The 22,746-nt window shown below is 40.1% G+C and overlaps 1 protein-coding gene across 5 annotated transcripts in view; it reads left to right on the forward strand.

Moving 5' to 3' along the window:
• LOC131693017 (uncharacterized) overlaps window positions 1-22,746 on the forward strand; it is a 546,650-nt gene that overhangs the window by 392,185 nt on the left and 131,719 nt on the right. For all 5 annotated transcript variants that reach the window (XM_058980473.1, XM_058980474.1, XM_058980469.1 and 2 more), the window contains one exon: window positions 22,373-22,509. In XM_058980473.1, coding sequence (XP_058836456.1) covers window positions 22,373-22,509 — 137 coding nt within the window. The remainder of the gene's footprint in view (window positions 1-22,372; window positions 22,510-22,746) is intronic.

A 22,746-nucleotide genomic window follows, 5' to 3' on the forward strand; every position in this document is an offset into this window, starting at 1 on the left:
TGCGCACTTTTGTATTATCCAACGAGGAATAAATGCGCCTCATACATGAAAACGATTTAATGTAAAAGCGGAGTCCAGTTTTAGTTAGTTCTTTGTTTACTTTCTCTTTCGATTTTTAAGGCGTCACTATAACACTTTTCACTTATTTTACAGTACAGATCGAAAGACGGTGGTTTTAACTAGCATATTATGAAAAGAGTTGAGGGGTAAGTGTTAAAGTGACCGAATTATTAACAGAAGAGAAAGTAAACAAAGAGAGTATCTCATTGCAGATATGACGTTTTGAAAAAACGCTCAAGATTTTTGTTTTGTTGCTGTACTCCGACTGCTCGGTGAGAGTATGGTGCAGTAAAATTTGCCTCTCGCTTTATACACTCTTCTCTGTCCATTCAAAGAGAGAGGACCGCACACAGAAGCAATGATGCCGGTCGTTTCGTAAATGAACCTCATTCATTGTCGTTGTTTGTGGTTAAAAATATTAAATAGATTAAAAATTATAAAACGTGTTGTTCTCGAAGTCGGAACAAACACCGTTCTTTTAGTTGATTACTGCACAGCTAAAAGGCTGTAATTTATTGAATTTCATTAGGTGTAATTGGTAAGTATTTGTATGTGTGTTTGCTTACATTTACAGTGTTTCCCTATCTTTTCAGGTTCCTGTTTTACAGTGGAAGGATACTCCAGTGTATTCTACAAAGGTTAACGGTAAGTTTAGGTTAGGTTTTAGTGGTAAGTAATAAATCTAGGTAAGTATTAGTTTGTAATTTCATACCTGAATTCACTTTCTAGTCTCTGCTTTTTAGTTAGGTTTCCACTTGTGTGGCTAATATAGCGCAACGTATAATAACTACTATTAATTTAATTACAACTCGCGACAGAACTGTGATTGTACGGAAAAACGTGAGTTGGATTACTTTTGTCACTTCGCTATCAATTCTGCTGAATAATTATGTTGATCATCTGTCAAAGCGCTCGCACTGCCTGGTCGTGATGTTAGGTTAGCGAGGGATAGGACATATGGTTCACCAGTGACGCGCCACAACAAGGGGTATCGGCGACATCCCCCGACCCGTGAACCATTACCGGTCCCGCAGCGGCTTCATCCGACTTCTGGTTACAGCTTACGACGTCCAGAACAGCGAGCTTTACAGCAGGTCTCTCGAACACACCTCTATTAGTCTGTACTGTTGCGCGTCTCACCTGTCCGGACTTATCTGGGAAGGTTTCCAGGATGCGTCCTCGTTCCCAGCGGTTCCTCGCATGTTCGTCGACTATGACGACTAGATCGCCAGGTTCCAGGGGCTTCACGGTATCGAACCATTTCACCCGCCGTGTCAACATTGGGAGATATTCCCGGATCCACCTTCGCCAGAATTCGTTTCCAATGTGCTGGGCCAGCTTCCAGCTGTCCCGAAGAACGTTTCCTGTGATCGCAGGTTCGCTTGCTGGTTGCTTGATTCCGTTCGACCCATGTAACAGGAAGTGGTTTGGTGTGAGTGCCTCCTGATCTGCAGCTTCCAGGGGAACATAGGTTAACGGTCGCGAATTCACAATACCTTCGGCCTCCAGCATGATCGTTTCTAATACTTCGTCGCTAGGATGACGGGGACTGTCAGAAACAGCTTTCATTGCGACTTTCACTGACTTGACCATGCGCTCCCAGGGTCCCCCCATGTGCGGGGCTGCAGGAACGTTGAAGTGCCACTGAGTGTGTGCGTTGGTGAATGTGTTGGCGCAGTCTACGACGATCTCTTGAAGTTTCTGTTTTTCTTCCGACAGCTGGCGATTGGCTCCGACAAAGTTAGTGCCATTATCGGAGAAAACCTCCAGCGGCGCACCCCGTCGGGCCACGAATCTCCTAAAGGCCATCACGCAGGACGATGTTGAAAGACTGTGTGCTAGCTCCAGATGAACCGCCCGTACCGTAAGACAGGTAAACAAGCAGATCCATCTTTTCACCAGACTGCGGCCGACTTTAACTTCGAAGGGCCCCATGTAGTCGACGCCAACGTACGTGAACGGCCGGACGAATGGGGTTAGGCGTTCCTTCGGAAGTGGCGCCATCTGCGGCGGCACTGGAACAGCTTTCTGTACCTTACAGTACTGACAACTCCTGCCAACTTTACGTATTAGCATTCGAAGCTTCGGAATGTAAAACTTCTGGCGTAGTTCGTTGTACACAGTTTCTCCGTTGGCGTGAAGGAACCGTTGGTGGTAGTAATTCACCAGAAGAAAAGTTATGCGATGTTCCCTCGGCAATACTACGGGATACTTTGCAGCGTACGGAATATGCGGCGCGTTTTCAATCCGACCTCGTACCCGCATGACTCCGTGCTCGTCGGAAAAAGGGAGCAGCGAACGCAGTGAACTCCGTTTGTCAACGCTGCCATCGATTTTTAGTTGATGAATCTCTTCACTGTATGCCTGCGATTGAGCCTGACGCCAAAGGGTTTCTTCTGCCTTTACGAAATCCTCTTGATCTGGATTTTGTCTTCGGTGTTTACTATTCCCAATCTGCTTCCAGCTTCTTATCGCCCGATGAACGTAGGCCATCGTTCGAACTAAACGATTCCAATTTGAAAAGCGTTCGATGTCTACGATCTCCTCCGACGTCAGATGTACAGCTACCATTTGTATCTCTTCGATTGACGCATCTACTTCATCTACCTTGTTTGATTGCTTTGGCCACTGGTCTTTCGCATTTCGTAGGAACCCGCCTTGAAACCAGCGACTATTCGGATCAAACGATGGTCCTGAATTCCACTTGGTGGCATCATCCGCTACGTTTAGCTTCGAAGGTACGTGGTACCACTCATCTACGCTGGTGAGTGAAAGAATTTCTCCGACTCGGAACGAGACGAACTGGTGATATCGGCGACTGTCCGAGCGAAGCCACGCCAGAACTGTACTGGAGTCCGTCCACAGGTAGCGTTTATGTATGTTGAGAGTGAGTGCCGAACAAACGTTGTGCAGCAATCGTGCTCCCATCATAGCAGCTTGTAGCTCCAAGCGCGGGATGGAGAGCGCACGAAGTGGTGCGACTTTAGTTTTTGCTGCTACTAGCGAACACCAACTACCGCCGCTGTTTGCCATCCTCAGATACACTACACACGCGCATGCCGCTACGCTAGCATCCGTGAACACGTGAATCTCGATTTCGTCCACCTCTGGCGTTGTAGAATTCTCGAAGAAGCAACGCGGTACTTGCACTTCATCAATCGTCTCGTACAGCTCGATCCACCTACTCCACAGATCATACAGTTGCTCTGATATGGGCTCGTCCCAATTTGTTCCCGTTCTCCAAATCTCTTGCATTAAGATTTTTCCCTGTACTACGAAATGCGCCACAAATCCCAAAGGGTCGTACAGCTTCATCACGATTCGTAGCACCTGTCTCTTCGTTGGAACTGTTTGGTCACTGCCCGAAACGTCTACGACCCCATATCGGTCAAAGGTGAAGTGATCCGCTGATGGAACCCACACTACACCTAAGACGCGCTCATACGTGTGATCGTTGTCCAATACTAGTGACTTACTGTCCGGCGAACTAGTTTCCCCAAGACGATCAAGAACCTCCTGCGAGTTGGACATAATTTTGCCGAATTCGAACCCCGCTGCTGCGTGGATAAACTGCACTTGTTTGACAAGCTGTACTGCTTCTTCTACCGAGTTGACACTGTCAAGGAAATCATCCACGTAATGGTTGTAGATGATTGCGTTTACCGCTCTGGGGTATGATTGCGCGTATTCGAGAGCATTTTTGTTCTTCACGAACTGAGCCGTGCACGGGGAACTGGTTGCCCCGAACATAGCGACGTTGATTGTGTATATCTGAACTTCATCCGACGGACAGCTACGCCATACAAAGCACTGTGACCACTTGTCTTCCTCCCGGATAAGAATTCTCAGGAACATCTCTCGGATATCGGAGCATACTGCTATCTTGCCTTCCCTGAATCGCAACAAGACGTTCACTAGCGATACGAGTAGATCCGGGCCCTTGAGAAGCATGTCGTTGAAAGCAACTCCACAAGCCTTCGCGGCCGCATCCCACACCAGTCGGATTTTGTTTGGTTTCTTGGGATTCGTCACCACCCCCAACGGGAGGTACCACACTCGCCGAGGGTTTGCGTTCGCCATCTCTGCCGATGATACTTTGCAGACGTACTGCTTCTGTTCATAGCTCTCAATTTGCTCGTTGACTTTCTTACGCAGCTCGGGATCTTTCGCCAGTCGTTTCTCCAAACCTTTCAAACGGCTGATCGCCATTTGGTAGCTATCCGGGAAGTTCACGTCTTCTTTTCGCCAAAGCAAACCCGTCTCCATTCGACTTCCCTTTCGTACCGTAGTTGCCTCAAGAATACTGCGTGCTCGCTTGTCCTCCTCGGATTCCAACTGCTGCACGGAAGCAGCATCTTCAACTGCGAAGAACTTTCGCATTGAATCGTGTAGGTCGCTATTCGTTATCTCTCCGCAAGTATGGACGTGCACTTGTTCAATTGAACCTTCAGTTCCGTTATTTCTCCCGTACACGCACCAACCAAGCCGAGTCTTAGCTGCTACTGGTTCGTTGCTGCTGCCTTCACGGGTCTTCAAACTTGTTAACAACCGTACATGTTCAAGTCCGATGATCATGCCGGGCTTTGCATCGGTGTAACTGGCCACAGGAAGGCCTTGAAGATGCGGGTACGTATTCGACAGCTCTGTATAGTCCAACGTTTGACTTGGAAGGCCTAATTCCCGCACCGTGCGTACGTTGGCTAGTTGAAACGTTTCCCTATGTCCATTACCGGATATTTTCACGCTCATTCGCTTTGAAGTCTTCTCGTGCCTGCTAATCTTGCCGGTCCAACTCAACCACAGGTTATCAGGTTCACCTTCTATGCCCAACTGTGCTGCGATTCCTTCCTCGAGTAGTGTACATGACGACCCATCGTCCAAGAATACGAATGTTTCTACTTGTTTCCCGTCTCCGTACAGTGTTACTGGCAGGTAGCGGAACAGTGAAAATGATTTCGTAGAATGGTGATTTTGGTGAACAATCTCTCCAGACCTTGAACCGTCGGAAGTATCGCTACGATTACTATGCAGCAGCATATGATGTCGAACGCGACACCCGTTTACCCCGCATTCCCTTTTTGAACGACACGGCCATTTACTATGCGGGATTAAACACAGTCGACATAGGTTTTTCTGCCGCATCACCTTCCATCGGCCTCCGATGTCCAATGATTTAAAGCGAGGACAGTTTAGGATCAGATGACTGTCTTCCTCACAATAGGAGCACGCTTTTGACGTATGTCCTTTTATCGCAAACTCCTTCGATACGCTTGGTGGTTCGTTCGCATGAGTGAAAAGCTTCTCCTTCGGCTTTGACTTCTCCGCTCTCTGTGGCTGGTGGTAGTTCTGGACAGAACTCACATCGATACTCAACTCGGAAGCCAGATTTACTAATCCCGACATGAAACTGTTGAATGTCGCCAAGTTGACGTTCGCAAACGCTTGCTTGAATGTACCCCATTGCATCTTCAGTGAGGTGGGTAATTTATCGATCAACTCCTGGAGCAACATTGGATTCCACAAATGTGCTTGCTGATCAGACAGAATGATATGATCGACAAGATTTTGAATTGCCAATCCGTAGGCAACGATCGAGCTCAGGTTATCCGACTTTGGCGGCGGAACATTTCTCACCTTCTTCAGAAGAGAACTTATTAAAATCTCTGGTCTACCATACAGCTTATGTAGCGTTTCCATCACGTAGGGTACAGATGCTGGCAGAAGTAAGCGACTTCTAACTGCTTCCAGTGCTGCCCCTCCCAAACTACGCTGTAATCTGGCTAGATTTTCAGCGTCGGAATATCCGCAGACCTCCGTCGTGTTTTTGAAAGAACTGTGGAACATAGGCCAATCCTGAGGATCCCCGCTAAACCTCGGCAATTCGCGTGGCATTACTTGTCGAGCTGCTAATTGCGCACTATTTGGCCCTACACTGGCCGAAAACTGTTCCCATTCCCGTGGAATCCTAAAGATGGTGGTACTATCGAGGGTACGATTTCCGGCCTCAGCCCGGGATACGGAACACTTGTCGGTGGAAGCGGATTCGGATACTCAGTGTGTATATTTACATTATTTGAAATTCTGGAGTTTGGTATTAAGATTGGATTCCGTGGTACGACACCGTCATACTGCCACTGGCCAGCAGAAGAGACAAGAGGATTCTTTGGAACGATATATAGTGGATCGGTATTAATCGAAGTTGGCAACTGTGACGAACTGTACGCGACTGTAGTCAGATACTGTTCCTGGTTTCCATAAAAACTACTAGAAACATACGGCATCGCCGGAACCCTCTCGGCTACACTCGACAGTGTGACGGTCGTTCCTGGGTACGAGTAAACCGGTGCTGTACCAGGACAAACCAGAGAATTTCGAACTCCTGCAAGAGTCACTTTAGGAACTGTCAACATGGGCCCGATTGTCGATGCAGCACTCGTCGGCGCGTGGAAGACCGACGTGACTACACTTCCACCTACTGCATCCCCTGTTATTCCTGGAACTGTAGAGGTCGCTTTTTCTGGCATCGATACGACCAACGACTCGAAAGATTTAGTCAAAGCACTGACACTCCCACCAGGAACTGGAATAGTCGGATCAGGATGAAGCTTATCCGTATTCAAGGAAGCAAGCTTGTTCGAAACAGAGATTGTTGTTGTTGGTACTACTACTACGCGATCCTGTTTGCTAACAGCCGGTACTGACAGGGTAGCTTTCTGTTCAGACGCTGTTGGTTTCAACTTACCAACCTCGTCCACTTGTGCTCCCTTATTAAGCCAGTTCTCCATCTGTTCGCGCTTCTTTTTGACACTGACCCCGCTTTTCCTAGTTGCCGAATCATTTTCATCGCCGATTTGCAACAGCAAATCGTATCTCTGCTTCAAGTATTCCTGTTCCTCTTCGATTTCCTTCAATTTGGCTGCTTCTTCCATTTTCCTGGTTTTAATTTCTTCTTCCGCACGCATCTTTTTCAGCTTCCGTTGCTCTTCTAGAAGTTGTAAACTGAGATGCAACCTCTGCGACGCTCGACTGCTCTTGCTGACGGATGACTCGTTGAATGACACACCCGACTTCGACGCACCATCCCAGTCTGCCAGACAATTGCTACACTTAAAACTTCTATCCGGTTCAGCAATGGACTCGCTGACACCGGCGCACTGGAAATGGATCCACGACTCGCACATATCGCAACACACCATATCGTCATCCGCATCGGCACGGTCGCACCTTTTACAGTGCCTGTCATTGCCTTCCGGTTTCGTATTGTCACGTTCTTCTGACATCTCGAGAAACGGAGCAACTCAACTGTGTTAATTTACACCAGCCCGGTTGGGAAACTATACGGGACTCGCGACTGAATGACGGGACTAATTGTCAACAGTTCTACTCGAACGATCAAAACCAATGCACTCTCAAACCTTATAGATTGGCTCGTTTCCCGGCGGTGTATCTTTTCCCGGTTACAGGATATCGGTTGGAGGAACTTCCAAGGGTAGCAATCAATCATCCAACTTAGGATGTAAATCCTTTTAGAATGTTCCCGAAGTCGGAACAAACACCGTTCTTTTAGTTGATTACTGCACAGCTAAAAGGCTGTAATTTATTGAATTTCATTAGTGGTAATTGGTAAGTATTTGTATGTGTGTTTGCTTACATTTACAGTGTTTCCCTATCTTTTCAGGTTCCTGTTTTACAGTGGAAGGATACTCCAGTGTATTCTACAAAGGTTAACGGTAAGTTTAGGTTAGGTTTTAGTGGTAAGTAATAAATCTAGGTAAGTATTAGTTTGTAATTTCATACCTGAATTCACTTTCTAGTCTCTGCTTTTTAATTAGGTTTCCACTTGTGTGGCTAATATAGCGCAACGTATAATAACTACTATTAATTTAATTACAACTCGCGACAGAACTGTGATTGTACGGAAAAACGTGAGTTGGATTACTTTTGTCACTTCGCTATCAATTCTGCTGAATAATTATGTTGATCATCTGTCAAAGCGCTCGCACTGCCTGGTCGTGATGTTAGGTTAGCGAGGGATAGGACATATGGTTCACCAGTGACGCGCCACAACAAGGGGTATCGGCGACACGTGTATTATAAAGAAAGAGAAACTGTACCGCTCGCGTCTGGTGGCGTACTAGGAGCAGTATTTTGTTATCATGGTACTGCTTTGCACACAGGCAGCCATACAGCGCTGGGCGTCATGCAGTAGCGAACGGCTGCAGCGTTATAGAAGAAAGGAGAATGTAGGCAAAAATTTTACAGCAGGCATTTTGCATCCTTGCTGGTGGCAATACCCAAAGTATAGAAAAGAGGCGTTCTTATTCTTTTTGTCACGAAAAAAGATGGGTGAGTACTGTCAGATACACAATTAAAGCGAGGCAGAATACACTTGAGGCAGTTCGAATGCACCATTTTTACGTGCGTTTGACAGGATAGCATCAATATCGATTTTTCGGTACTTATTATGATCATCGGATATTAATACAGTTTACGGAGTTTAAAGTTTGAATCGCAGTATCTTTACGCAATAATTCAAAATAAATTTTTGCCATAATTCTTCCATAATATAACATATTTATAATCTGGCAAAAGTCGAAAGTAGCTGAAGAAATTTATTTCTTGAGATTTTGTGACTTAGTCCGATCTGATTTAACAACAACCAACTAAATGTATTAATGGTCAGAATCGCATACTTTTCCTTTCGAAATTTTGAAACTGGGCCCCTATATATAATTATGAAGAACCAAACAATATATTAAACCCAAACAGAAAATTCTTCTGCTACTGAAACACATTTTTTTAAATATGGAATACAAAGCCTGCATCTGTCCAGCTATTGACAAACGCCAAAAACTATGGCAAAATAACGGACGACGGTCTGATACACTTGACGTGTTTTCTATTGTATCTTAATAAATTCATGATTGGTTTTGAAATAAGTTGTTTGGTCAATATTAATAGATTCGAGTGATTTCCAAGTTTAGCTATGAAAATAATTTGAATTAAACTTTATCTTTAAAAATAAGCAATCAATATTTATTTTTTCCAACTGGTAAAATGTTTAATAATTAAGTATGAAGTTTGTTATTATTATTTTTTTTGAAATGTGCATAACTAAATCACTTTCTGAACTGGTCGCCTTCAACGAGTGCTCTGTTAGCAAAATGGAATGTTATTGTGGTTGTTTATTAACGATAACTGAAACCAGAAGGGTGTATTAGTGTCGGAAAAAAGGTTCCAATAATCGTATTCATCCACTTTACATCACAATTTTAAATTCACAATATTTTTTCCTAGCTTCGTCGTACTTCCTGCAGTGAAGAACCACCCTGATGGACGTCTACGGTTATTAGGACAACGCAAAAAAAAATTTTAATTCTCAAAAGCCTCCTCTCTCATATTGTGACAAATATCAAAGTAAGCTCAGATGCCAATTTTCACATCATTTGGACAATTCTAGACCCCTGAAATTTTTCAAATTGGTACTATGAGAAAATATGGACGAAAAATATATTAAAGGCTACAATTTTTGAAGTAGCAATCAGAAAATTATAATCTATACCTCTCTTTAAAACAAATAACCTTAGTATTTGAATGGAGATATTTTTGTTTCTAACAAAATACAGGAAAGTTATTAGGACTCCAAAATCCCCTATTTTTAATCATTTTTCTGCTCCGTGATGCAAATTACACTTTTTTCATTTTTCTAATGTGAAAAATCGCAGAAATCGAAAGAAACCATTTTGACCTTTGTCCAAATACGAGAAGTTTGGATTGTAGGGCCTTTTGTCATTCATATTAAATTTTATCATTTTCTCGTGCATATATCTCGATTATCCTTAACAAAATTTTAATAAGTTGTAACTTGTTGAACGTGGAAAATCCTTAGGAACAAAATAAAAATATATTCGTTACCGGTAAAATTCAGAATCATCAAATTATCTGATATATAATCTCGATTTCACATTTTTATCATAAAATTGCACATTTTAACTCCATTTAACAACAAAATTCTTATTCAATTTACTAATTTTAGTGTAAAAAACGCTTAGGGATCACATGAGAAAAACTTAATTTCTGGGAAAATAGGGAAGTTGAGGTATTAGGACATTTAACGAAAAAAAATTTGATTTGTAGAGTTAATGTCAAAAAAATTAATTTGATGCTGAATTTTACCGTTAACGAATCTAGTTTTGTTGTAATAATTATTAAAAATAGAGGATTTTGGGGCCAAAATGACCCAGTACACCACTTTCCGTATTTTTCTAGAAACAGGAATGCTAAAGTTATTTCCTTTAAAAAGAGGTATAAATTGTAATTTTCTAATTGCTACTTCAAGAGTTATAGCATTTAATATATTTTTCCTCCATATTTTCCCATAGCACCAATTTTAAAAAAATTCAAGTGAAGTGGGCGGGAGTCTAGAATTGTCCAAATGATGTGAAATTTGGCTTCTGAGTTTACTATGACATTTGTCACAGCTTTTGAGAATTCAAAAAAAATAATTTTGCAATGCCCTAGTGTAAGCACCCGATGAACCACGGGAAACTGAATAAAAAAAAGTTTCTCCCCATTATAGTGAGTGAATTCTACACTAAAATATGATTTTTTTCGGGTTTTATGAATTGTTAGAAATTTTTAGTTTTTTTCTATTTTTTTTGGATCATCGAGTAACTACAATTCTTAGCTTTAAAAATCTTAATGATTTTCCTATTTCAGACAATTGCATCAAGAGTTATCATGTCCGCCATGGCGCTTCACGACGTGGAAATGGTTGAACATCTACTCTTGGCACGCTCGTATGTGTGGCTCTGCGTGACTGAAAAATACTAATTCGTACATGTTGAATGTATAAATTATTCCTTACATTACACAAGTACATTGTTGCCTTATCTTCGAAATCGTAAAACAAAATTACTTTCGGTTTGTCTACACCTACACGGCCAAAACATGTAGAGGTCCTGGAAAATTGCAGACCTCCGCCTAAAATTTTTCCTAATTTGTGGCACACGTGGTATGTGATACAATCATTAAGCCAGACCAACTGTGCAGCGTACAAAATGAAGCTGATTCAAAATTATACGGCCATCAACTTATTTATTTAATGAAGAATTCAATCAGCAAATCATTTTGAACCTTGAATAAGGAAGAAACGTGAACAACCGTACCGACCGGTTCAATTTGATGGGGGTTTGATAAATCGTTGCGTCGTTGTGACTTGGCTAAGGGAGTTAATGTCACTCCTTTAGTCCTTGCCTAAAACAAAATTACTTTCGATTTGAACACTTTCAGGAATCAGGAATCAGTAGCGTCTGGCTCAAATGGCACGTTCCCCATGTTGATCGGAGATTTGTGCCTTGCCAAGAATCGTCTTTTCATCATTTTCCTGATGGGAAGGATTGGGGAAGTGGTAAGGTTAGGGGTAAGGAAAACAACGACACATAACAATTAAAACAGAGCATTCTGCGCCCCCGGAGTGATGCTGAACGATATGCAGGTGCTACAACAGCAGGAATAAAACTTCCAACCCCCGGAGGGATTTAGAACCTCTACTCAAACAGTGAGCGGATATATCAACACCCCCGAGGGGATATTGAGATAACAGAACGACAACACCCCCGAAGAGATATTGTCATTCAAATACGGCTAAAAAACTATAGATCTTTACCACACTGGGTTAGGAACAAAAGCATATCCTTAAATTTCAGCTCTCTGTACATAGGTTCATCGATGTATGGAGAACTAAAAATCCGGATGCGCAATTGCATTAATACAGGGAAATTGTATATCAAATGATATGATGTTCCGTAATCGGATTCACAAAGATCACATGAATAATACTCAGCGCGCTGAATAGTAGCCATGTGATAATTGAGTTTGCAATGTCCAGTCAGTGCCCTGACCAGAATACTGCAGTTGTGCTTGGAAAAATGCAACAAATTTCTTGACATTTTCGGACTCACATCCGGCAGAAAAGCCTTTGTTTGAACGCAAGTTTGCAAGCTACGCCAATGGTTGGCATGTTCGAATGCAGCCCAAGAGCGAATCTTGTGCTTTATCCAACTTATTGACAGTGGTAGAACTGGTTCTGGACCAACGAAATCAGTCGCAGCGCCAGCTCTAGCCAATTCGTCCGCCCATTCATTTCCAGTAATTCCGGAATGACCGGGTACCCATAGAAGGTAGATAGCATTTGAAATGCTAAGTTCTTCGATTTGCCTGACTGTCAGAGCAAAAATAGTTTCTTTTACCGCAAATTCCCTGTTGAAGTGCGGATTGTACGCCACACAGAATCGCAAAGATTTCTGCTTGGAATACGGTACAGTATCTACCAAACGAATGAGATTGGTTTAATCTCATCTCATGACACCAGCACCGGCTCGGCCCTCCAACAAAGAACCGTCCGTATAACAAACTACGTATTCTTCAAGTTGTCGCTCCATCCAGCCAGACAGACATCCCTCACGAAGAGGAATTCTCACATTGAAAATTTTAGTAGGAAAACTACATGTGAGTGTAAGGTCACTGGGAGCAAGTGTATATTCATCCCAAGTAACCATTTGGGGCCACAGTCTTGTGTGGCTAGTTACACGATCTATTGGGTTACTGTTCCAGAGCCCAGTAACCTTAAGACGGTATGCACAAGAAAGTGCTTCTTGTTTCAGAAACACATGTAGTGGTTTTATGATCAAGAGTGCCTCGAGAGCAGCAGTAGGTGTTGTCGAGAACGCACCAGTCATCGCCATCAAGACCATCCTCTGAAGAAAGTTTAACTTTGATTGGATTGTCGTGACTCCTCCCTTCTGCCACCAAACAAGGCACCCGTATGGCAGTATTGGTCTAACAATTGTTGTGTAGATCCACTGAATGTACTTGGGTTTGAGTCCCCAGGATTTGCCGAAAGCCCGTCTACATTGGCCAAAGGCCATGCAAGCTTTCTTGATCCTGAAATCGATGTGAGCTGTCCAATTAAGTTTTGAGTCGAGAATTACCCCAACGTACTTAACTGGATCTTCGACAATAATTTCAGAGTCAAAAAACTGCAATGGACGAGCTCCGGTTGTAATCCTTCGTTGCGTGAAAAGCACCATTGAGGTTTTATTTGGATTAACTGATAGTCCAACATGAAGACACCACCGCTCAACAACACATAAGGCTTGTTGCATCAAATCAAAAAGTGTGTTAATGCAAATACCGGTGATCATTATATGATAATCATCGGCGAAACCATACGTCGGAAACCCAAGCTCATTTAGTTTTCTCAACAAGCTATCGGCGACAAGGTTCCATAGAAGTGGTGAAAGCACACCACCTTGAGGACATCCGCAGACACTCAGTTTCCTCATCTCTACTTGTCTTAACGATGAGCACAGATGTCGGTTGCTAAGCATTGCGTGTATCCAGTTCGTGATATATGAAGGTACTCCATGATCTCGTGCTGCTTCCAAAATGGATTCGAAAGACACGTTGTCAAAAGCACCTTCAATATCGAGAAAAACTCCTAAACTTGATTGCTTTTATGAAAAAGCTTTTTCAATGTTGTAGACAACATTGTGTAACAGGGTGGTAGTAGACTTCCCCCGCTGATATCCATGTTGCATTGCATGCAGCGGGTGCTCGCCCAAGCTACCATCCCGAATGTAGTGGTCGATTAAACGTTCCACTGATTTGAGAAGGAAGGAGGTCAGACTGATCGGTCTAAAGCTCTTTGCCTCCTCATAAGTGACGCGGCCACCTTTGGGAATGAATTTGACAGTTATTTCCATGTCCGGAGAAAGATAATAGAATTATCAACCTCCTAGTGGACCACAGCCAGTTACTGGGGAGTTCGCCCGGCTCTTCCCAGGCTCCGTTCGCCATTGAGAATATTTCAAACCCCCTCAACAATTTTACCCATAGCACGGGTCGCATGACACTATGGAATTGGGGTTCCCTGTTTGGTGTTACCACCGGAACAGGTAGTCCGTAGTGTAATTCTTAGCCGGTTGAAACAACCACTACCGACACTACACGGCTTATCTAGGCTGTTCAGAGAAAGAAGCTGACATTGATGGACAGCTCCCATAGATGGCCGAACAGCCGGCACGTGGAAATGGTTGGACATCTACTCTTGGCACACTCGTATGTGTGGCTCTGCGTGACTGAAAAATACTAATTCGTACACGTTGAATGTGTAAATAAATCCTTACATTGCACAAGTACATTGTTGCCTTATCTTCGAAATCGTAAAACAAAATTACTTTCGGTTTGTCTAGTCTAGTCTAGTCTACACTGCAGACGTTCGCCTACAATTTTTCTTGTAAATATTAATGTTTGTGGAACATGTGGTATGTGATACAATCATTAAAGCGGCCAGGCCAACTATGCAGCGTACAAAATGAAGCTGATTCAAAATTATACGGCAATCAAATTATTTATTTAATGTAGAATTTAATCAGCAAATTATTTTGAACCTTGAATAAGGAAGAAACGTGAACAACCGTACCGACCGGTTCAATTTGATGGGGGTTTGATAAATCGTTGCAAATGACTTGGCTAAGATAGTTAATGTCACTCCTTTAGTCCTTGCCTAAAACAAAATTACTTTCGGTTTGAACACTTTACAGACGCCCCCTTAACAAACTCACATTAGATTCTCGGAGACGGTTGGGCAGATTTTCACAAACTTAGTTTCAAATGATTATCTACATCATGTACATTATCTCGACAGACTGCTATGAAATTTCGTACGCATTGGTTCCGGAAATATAGAATTAATCGTCCGGTCACTAAAATTTCCGAAACAATAAAATTGTAGAAACCGAATTCGTATTTTTGATGCCAAATTTCATTAAAATGCATGAAGCGTCGAGATTTTATGTTATCCCAAAAAATAATTTAATAATCGATTTTTTGGGACTTTTTGTAAAGGTTATGCATTCGGTCGAAATTTCGACTAGACTTAACCGAGGCCCGCAAGGCCGATTATCTTATACCATTCGATTCACTTCGTCGAGATCGCAAAATGTGTATATGTATGTATGTATGTTTGTGTGTGTCAAATAATGTCACTCAATTTTATCAAAGATGGCTGAACCGATTTGCACAGTATAACCCTCCGGAAGTCGCGCAAATGGCTCACTGAACGAGCGCCCGCATTTGCTCTAAGACGATTTCGCTAGATTTTCAGAGCAGCGTGCACTCAGTGCACTAGCGCGACTGCCGGAAGGTCAAAATGAACGGTATACCGCTCACATAAGCTGCTATTGATTTGTTAGTTGATCCGTCGTCGGGTTGAAAAGTACGGTCACACAGCAAATTTCCATATGAACTGGTAACAAAATGGTGTCCGTGTTGGTGAATCAAAGATTCTTGGAGCATATTTTTCACTATCGATAATTCCTGGGTCTCGGGCATATTCCAGAACTAAAGCCACTTCGGTGATGACTGAAGCAATTATCATTAACCTAGTCTCAAATGAAAGCTATAATATGAAGTTGGGTGCTGCACTGCCCATTTATTCCTCTCCCTCTTTCCTCTCACACCGCTCCTCATCTCTCGCACCTCTCCCTCTCAGACCAACCTCACACCCGCATTCGCTTCATTCACCTGTATACCAAAATACGATAGGGTGTTCCCGACGTATCCTCCTCCTCCCACTAATTATCCCCCACTTCCTCACCACCCCTCATTTCAAAATATGTTAACATGAAGACCATGTTGAACTCACGCTGATTAAACTAATTAAATTTTATATTTTTGTTTGTTTCAAGTGTGTCAGCGTCGACATGTTACTCATCACGTTCGCGGCAGTCGTGCACTTAGACATCCTGAAGTATCGAGCAATGCAACTGTTACTTTAAAATTGTTATAGATATCGAAAATATCACGCTCGATTTTACATTGTCTCTTAGTAATTAAAAACAAGCAAAAAATTAACGCTGAACTGAAAAGCTATATTCGACATATGTAATTTTTACGTGTTATAATTTTTTTCAAGTAGATTAAAGTTAAGTAAATGTAACTGTAAGGAGTACTCAAAGAAACAAATATTGATCAGTTTTGATAACGTATTCGGTTGCTTTTTTCAATGTAACGTAACAGTCCAAAATCCCAAAACGTCTTTTTGTGCGTAGATTACCACGTCAACAAAACATAAACATGAAATTTTCTTTGAGGTTATATATCGGCTTTCAGTCTGGAGATAATGTCAAACACGGTTTATGTACTTTATATCCGACGTTTCGGCGACACATACTGCGCCTTTTTCAAGCCGATATATAACCTCAAACTCCACCAGCAGTCGAAAATCTTCCAAAAACATGAAATTTTCTTCGAGCGTTTTTGACCTATTTTCTAAAAAAAAAATAAAACTATGGTGGTATATTTATATATGTCATTGTGTAGAGCCAAAAACAATTTGTAACGTAACAGTCTTTTTTCATAGATTATTTAATTTTTTATACTGTGTTGGTTTTATAGCCCAAAAACATTCTTTTTATGCTTAGAATAAGTTAAATAAGACTTGCAAACTAAATAGGTTCATTGCTGCAATTCCTTTTTTCTCTTCAAAAGCGAATTTGGTATGGAACGTTGCACTGGGGTACAAATGTACCCCACGCCATCTTTGGAGCCGTGTGAAGACGAGAATTCGGCATTTACTGACCTCGGACCATAACCATTATTCAAATTAGAGTTCCTAGTAAGAGTAGGAAAAGGTGGCATAACCAGTTTGCTTATAGCCTTCGTGGAAGCAGGTGTCAAAGATGGCGTGGGGTACATTTGTGCCCCAGTGAACGGTTGCCGTTAGTGTTTTGTCAGGTTTCGTGCTGTCAGTGGAAATGTGATTTGTGACAATACCAGTTTAAATACTGATTGTTTTACTACGTAAGTAACAATTAGTATTATATATTCGTTTTTAATCATTTATTCAATTAATTTAATTTAATTTTCAAGTAGAAAAAAATTGTTCTCATTTTTGCTGATTTTTATTGTTTTATTGTTTATTTTCAATCAAAATAATGACTCGCAAGTATAATTTGCGCATAGTATCTGCTGTAACAGTAACGTTGTGTGTTACAATTGTATTACTGATCAGAAATATTTTATTCATTTCAATTTTCACCAAATTTAGTGGCATTTTCCAAAACTGGATTTTTAAACATTCACTCTTCCAAATAATTGCACTTTTTCAAAAATTTTGGAAATCCATTTTAAAACGTTTTTAGACCATTCTTTCAACTTTTAGAATCATTTAATTTTCTTCAAATCGGTTGAAAATTCGCAAAGTTATAGTAATTTTTGTGAAAAAAGTCAAAACCACGATCTTTTAAATTTTTTTTGTTCATACAAATTTATGTATCATTGATTCAATAAATTTCGTATTTTTTCTTACACGGCTGTTTTCTCAATTAGCCTACCAACATTCTAAAGCCCTAATGATGACTTATTTTAAACTTATTGCTAACAGGCAAATCTTTACAAAATCGTTATTAAAATAATAATATTAATAAAACGAAAATTACAATTTCAACGATCTAAAAGAGGAGTCAACCGAAGTTAACGGATCCATTGAGGGTTCTGGAAAATCGTAGACGCAAAGTTTGGCCAAGTCTAATTGGTAATCGGAGCATAAAATTGTTTCACGTTGCTCGAGGTGCGACGTTTCTATATATCTATTCCAAACTAACTGAGCAAACCATATGACCTCACAAAATATCAGTGATGTATTCCTTCGAACAAAGATGGATTACAAAGGAATGGACTAGCACCTGCTTTCGTAACGGAGAAAACGGACCGAATCTCTTCACGGCAATATGCGGTGTGCAAAATGTTTAATAAGCTGATAAAGCTATTGACGTGTGGATCACTGATCACCGTAGGTATACAGTGTGGTCTGAGAATAGGCAGATCCAGATTGTAGGGTCACGTAGGAAGGAATACGGTACTGTGCTATATTTCTCCTTAGTGGAGAACAATTCAGCGAAAACATTTAAGGAGAAAATTGTTTAAAACCTATAACTAAATTAGTTATGGAATACGACACTAACTTAGTGACAGGACTAATCTAGCGCTGGATTCATAAATAATTTAGTTATAGATTTTATGCTCGTCGCCCGCAAAGCCTAACCAAGTTTCGGTTCATTAATTCTCATCAGCTTAAATCAGAACCTCTTTTCTTGTGGGACATCACGCATGTCTAGAGGTTTGCTCAGAGACACAAATAGTGTTTTTGGAGCAAGCATCAATTCGGCACTAGCTTATTCCTTTCACTAAGTTAGTGTTGGATTCCGATGAGACGAAGTCGAAACGCAAATTCCATAAATAATTTAGAACAATTAGTTTTAGAAACAGGTTATATTTTTTCGCAGGATCCACCTGGATTTAATTTTGCAATGGCACTCCCGAAAAATTGAATCTTCCATCGAAATTGAAATTTTACCTAATTTGGGAGACCCGTTTGAATTTTTTTTTGCCTCAATTTCAATAACATCGAAAAATCTGATTTTAATAAATTACTTGGTAATCACGGGAATTGACAATTCAACATATATTCTACTTCACCTCGGTTATATCACTGACGTCACCAACACATCCTTTTTGGCTAAATTTGACGGTACAGAGAGTAAGGCGTTTGTCTCACGAAGCAGTCGTCGGTCGTGTGTTCGATATCCAACCAAGAAGGGTATTACTAATGTCAGTAGCAGTAGAGGAATTCCATGAAAAACCGGCCGACCACTAAATATAACCATCGTCGATTCGAACGAAACTTTGAAGTTGTGTTCGGTTTATGAGTCTCTAATATTTTCTCTGACAATTGCAATATTTGATGCAAGAGCAATTTTTCAAAAGGGCGTAAACATTTCTAAGTGCATCAAATTCAATTTTTTTTGTTCGATTACTGTATTCTATACAGTAAAACTTTCTGAGAACAAGTTTCAGAGAATGAATATTTATGTACGAAAAAAATATATACTTAAAATAATGTCATTTTGCACAAAAACAAAAAGGTGTGCTAAAAATTTAAATTGCAAAAAAACCCATTTTTTCTAATTTTTTATATTTTAGAAACAAAAACTTATAGAGAAAAGAAATATTTTGAATGTGATTGTATGATGGAGAACTTATCGGTAAAAAAGTTTTTCTAACAATAACTTTATACATGTTTTTAAATTTCATACTAATTGACATACAAAACTGTAATTTCATTACAGAATATAAATTTTTAGTCTTATTTTAAAACTAAATGTATTTAACAAAAATCTTCCTAAATGCAATAGTTTTCGAGATATTTGGAATTTTGTTCCAACAAAAAATTAACTGTTTGGTTTTTGTGTGATTATGCCCTTTTTAAAAGTTATTCGCATTACCCCATCATAAATGTCAAAAATCTAATGTTTATCGTTTTAAAGACGTAAAAGAAACTTTTTAAGTGTATTTGGATCATGGAAAAGCTTTCAATAAAAAAGTTTTCCTAACAACAACTTTTGACATATTTTTATAATTCATAATATAATAATATAAAATATATAATAATATAACCAAAATGTGATCGAACTATTTAGTTTAATCATAAGACCCTATGGTTGAATAGTATTTTGTTTGTTTCGTATAGCTTTCAAATGGTTTACAATATCACCTTGATGTCAAAAAGAAAGTTACAGAAAATGTTATTGGCCTTTTGAAAAACTTATTATTGTTGATGGAGAAACGAGAATAATTTCTGAAAAGGTCGTAAGAAAACAAAAGAATTATGTTTTTAAAACAAAATTTGAAATATCTCGAGAACTACAACATTTCAGAAAAATTTTGTTATTAGCATTTTGATTTAAAATAGCGTTTAGAATCATATTTAAAAAGAAAATTGTATTTTTTACTGCAAATATTATGAATTATAAAAATATGTCAAAAGTTGTTGTAAGGAAATTTTTTTGTTGAATGCTTCTCCATGAACCAGATATACTGAAAAAGTTTCTTTTGCGTCTTTAAAATGATAAACATTAGATTTTTGACATTTTACGATTGGGTAACGCGTAACTTTAAAAATGGGTATAATCACACGAATTAACTGTTTTTGTTGAAAAAAATTTCAAATATCTCGAAAACTATCGCATTTTGGAAGATAAATACATTTTGATTTAAAATGAGACTTAGAATTGTATTCTGTAATAAAATTACAATTTTGTATGTCAATTAGTATGAAATTTAAAAACATGTATAACTTTTTTACCGATAAGTTCTCGATCATACAATCACATTCAGAATGTTTCTATTCCCTTGAGGTTTTTATTGACAAAATATAAAAAAAGAAAAAAAGTTTTTTTTACAATTTCAATTTTTAACACAAATTTTTTTTTTTGTGGAAAATGACAACATTTTTTTCAGCGTATTTTTTTTCGTACATAAATATTTATTCTCTGAAACTCGTTCTCAGAAAGTTTTGCTGTATAGAATACAGTAATCGAACAGAAAAAAATTGAAATTAATGCACGTAGAAATGTTTACGCCCCTTTTAAAATATTGCTGAGTCAAAATAATCTTACTGATTGTGCAAAATGTTTAGTCTTCCATGCCGATGAAATGTGTAAAGTTTCATAGGAATCTAAGATAGTCGATCAGGATTTTAATTATTTTCGGACGTTACATCGTAATTCCTCAGTAGTATTACAAATTTGCTTTTTATCAGGCATTTGTGAACTGTATACAAAAAAGATTATGATACCATCAAGGGGATTCAAATTGGTTTTAGTAAGCCAGGATTAAGGCTTTGACTTAGCCGTATCAGTATAAGGCAACCGATTTGTCAACCATATTGACTTTGGGTTCAAGCCCACGACTGGCCTCGGTCGATGTCCCGTAGGTGCTGATGTTCTGTTAGCTGATGAGATCGCATCGCTAGCAAGCCAATGCGTTATACTTTACTGTCAAAATGTACTGTACCATGTTTTCATGCCAGTACAAAATGTACTCTAATTATATATCCATTAAGAAGATATTTCAAATTACTTCCTATCGTCTTCAAAAGAAAACTCATTATGCTAACACACCCTGAACACGCGGTTAACCTGTCCGATACGAGCGCTGCGCGCAATTGTTTTTTTGAAACCAACAGCTCAGTGCGCCTGATTGAATTACTCTTCACCTTTAAGCACCCTCTCAGCTAGGATCACTTTTTTCCCAATGAAACGAAACTGCCTGCGGGCGACCACCGCCCGGTTCTAGAACTGAAGGATGCTGACGCTGATGAAAAACTAAAGAGGGAAAATTGTAAAGGAATAAAAACTGAAACAGCCCGTCAAGTGGAAACGGTATGAGTGTATTTGAATGAAGGTTGGTGTATGTGCGTGTAACTGTGCAAACGGTGAAATGGTATTCAAGCAAACGACTGTAATTTAATTTTTCCATCTCGTTACGCTGTTAGTGTAATAAATTACTTCCCACGTAAAGAAGTGAGCAGCCAGGTTTGTTGTTTCAAATCATTGTACCTGGAAAAAGCCACGGGCATGATTGGATGACGGTGGGAAGTAACAGCTTAATCCGTTTGGAGTCAGATGGAACACATTATGCAGTGGAAGGCGAGGCCACATTGCATTATCATCGTGCGGTAGATTCAGCAATGAAGAATCCCACATGCGATTAGTCGAAAGCTGTGATTGTTTATGTTGAAATTGTATATTTGAAGAGGTTTTTTCTTCTTATTTTTTTATACATTTCCCACAATGAAAGGAGTAGAGATTTTTCTTCTCATACACAGTATATCCTTGCTAACTGGGCATGTATATAGCGAGAGTAACAAAGCACAACCTACTTTCAACTCCACAAAACTAGAACTAGTCATACTTACGGGTCGATACTGTTGTTAGCGAGTAGGGGACCCAGTTTTCAGAGTGTTGTTTTTTATTACCCGTCTGTTGCTGTTTTTGGTCAAGAATAATAGCTATTTTCCGGCAGTTTTCGCTGCTTCCTTCCTCTAACTAATTCATCAACCGGTCGCCTGTTTTCTTTCTCTTTTGTTTGTTTCTTTTCTTGGATGAGTGCTTGTGCAACGACTGGAACGGGGTGGAACGACTTTGGTGCGACAAAGGAAAACGCCGATTTTTTCCGACTGTTTACAGATTGTGTCGACAGCAGTTTCCCTTGTTTACCTTCGGGATTTAGTAAAACCGGACATTCTGTAACGACAAATTTCAAGTTCAAATGATCGCTAAAAATGCTCGGACACTGACACCTGTAGCTAGTAATCATTTCTGAATGACTGGTTTAAATAATAAACGAAAATCGATGGTTAATTGATTTCACGAATGCTCAGCTTAGTATTTTCTTCTTGTTTCAGGATGTAATCGGACCTACTATGGCAACATTGGTTTGTCGTACGATCTGGAACTGCATCGGCCGAAAGAGGATCGAATACCGTACGTGTGCATCCTGACGTTTACCGCGGCTGGTGGCAATCAAGGCGATATTGTGCAGGTAAGATGATTTGTTTACAGATATCCGAGCATAATATCCTTGGACGACAAACGAGAATGTAGGGTAGAGGAATGATACCAGGAGTTCCTTATTTTAAAATTGTTTAGACGAAAGTTGAAGCTCAGAACAAAAAGCGATAAGAAATCTCAATTTTAAAATCCATTATATAAAAATTGGAAAAAATTGGATTGATTACTGTGTACGCATTTCGTTTGGGTACACATCCCCACCCCTCAT

This window comes from Topomyia yanbarensis, chromosome 3 (assembly GCF_030247195.1).
Source record: "Topomyia yanbarensis strain Yona2022 chromosome 3, ASM3024719v1, whole genome shotgun sequence".
NCBI lineage: Eukaryota > Metazoa > Arthropoda > Insecta > Diptera > Culicidae > Topomyia > Topomyia yanbarensis.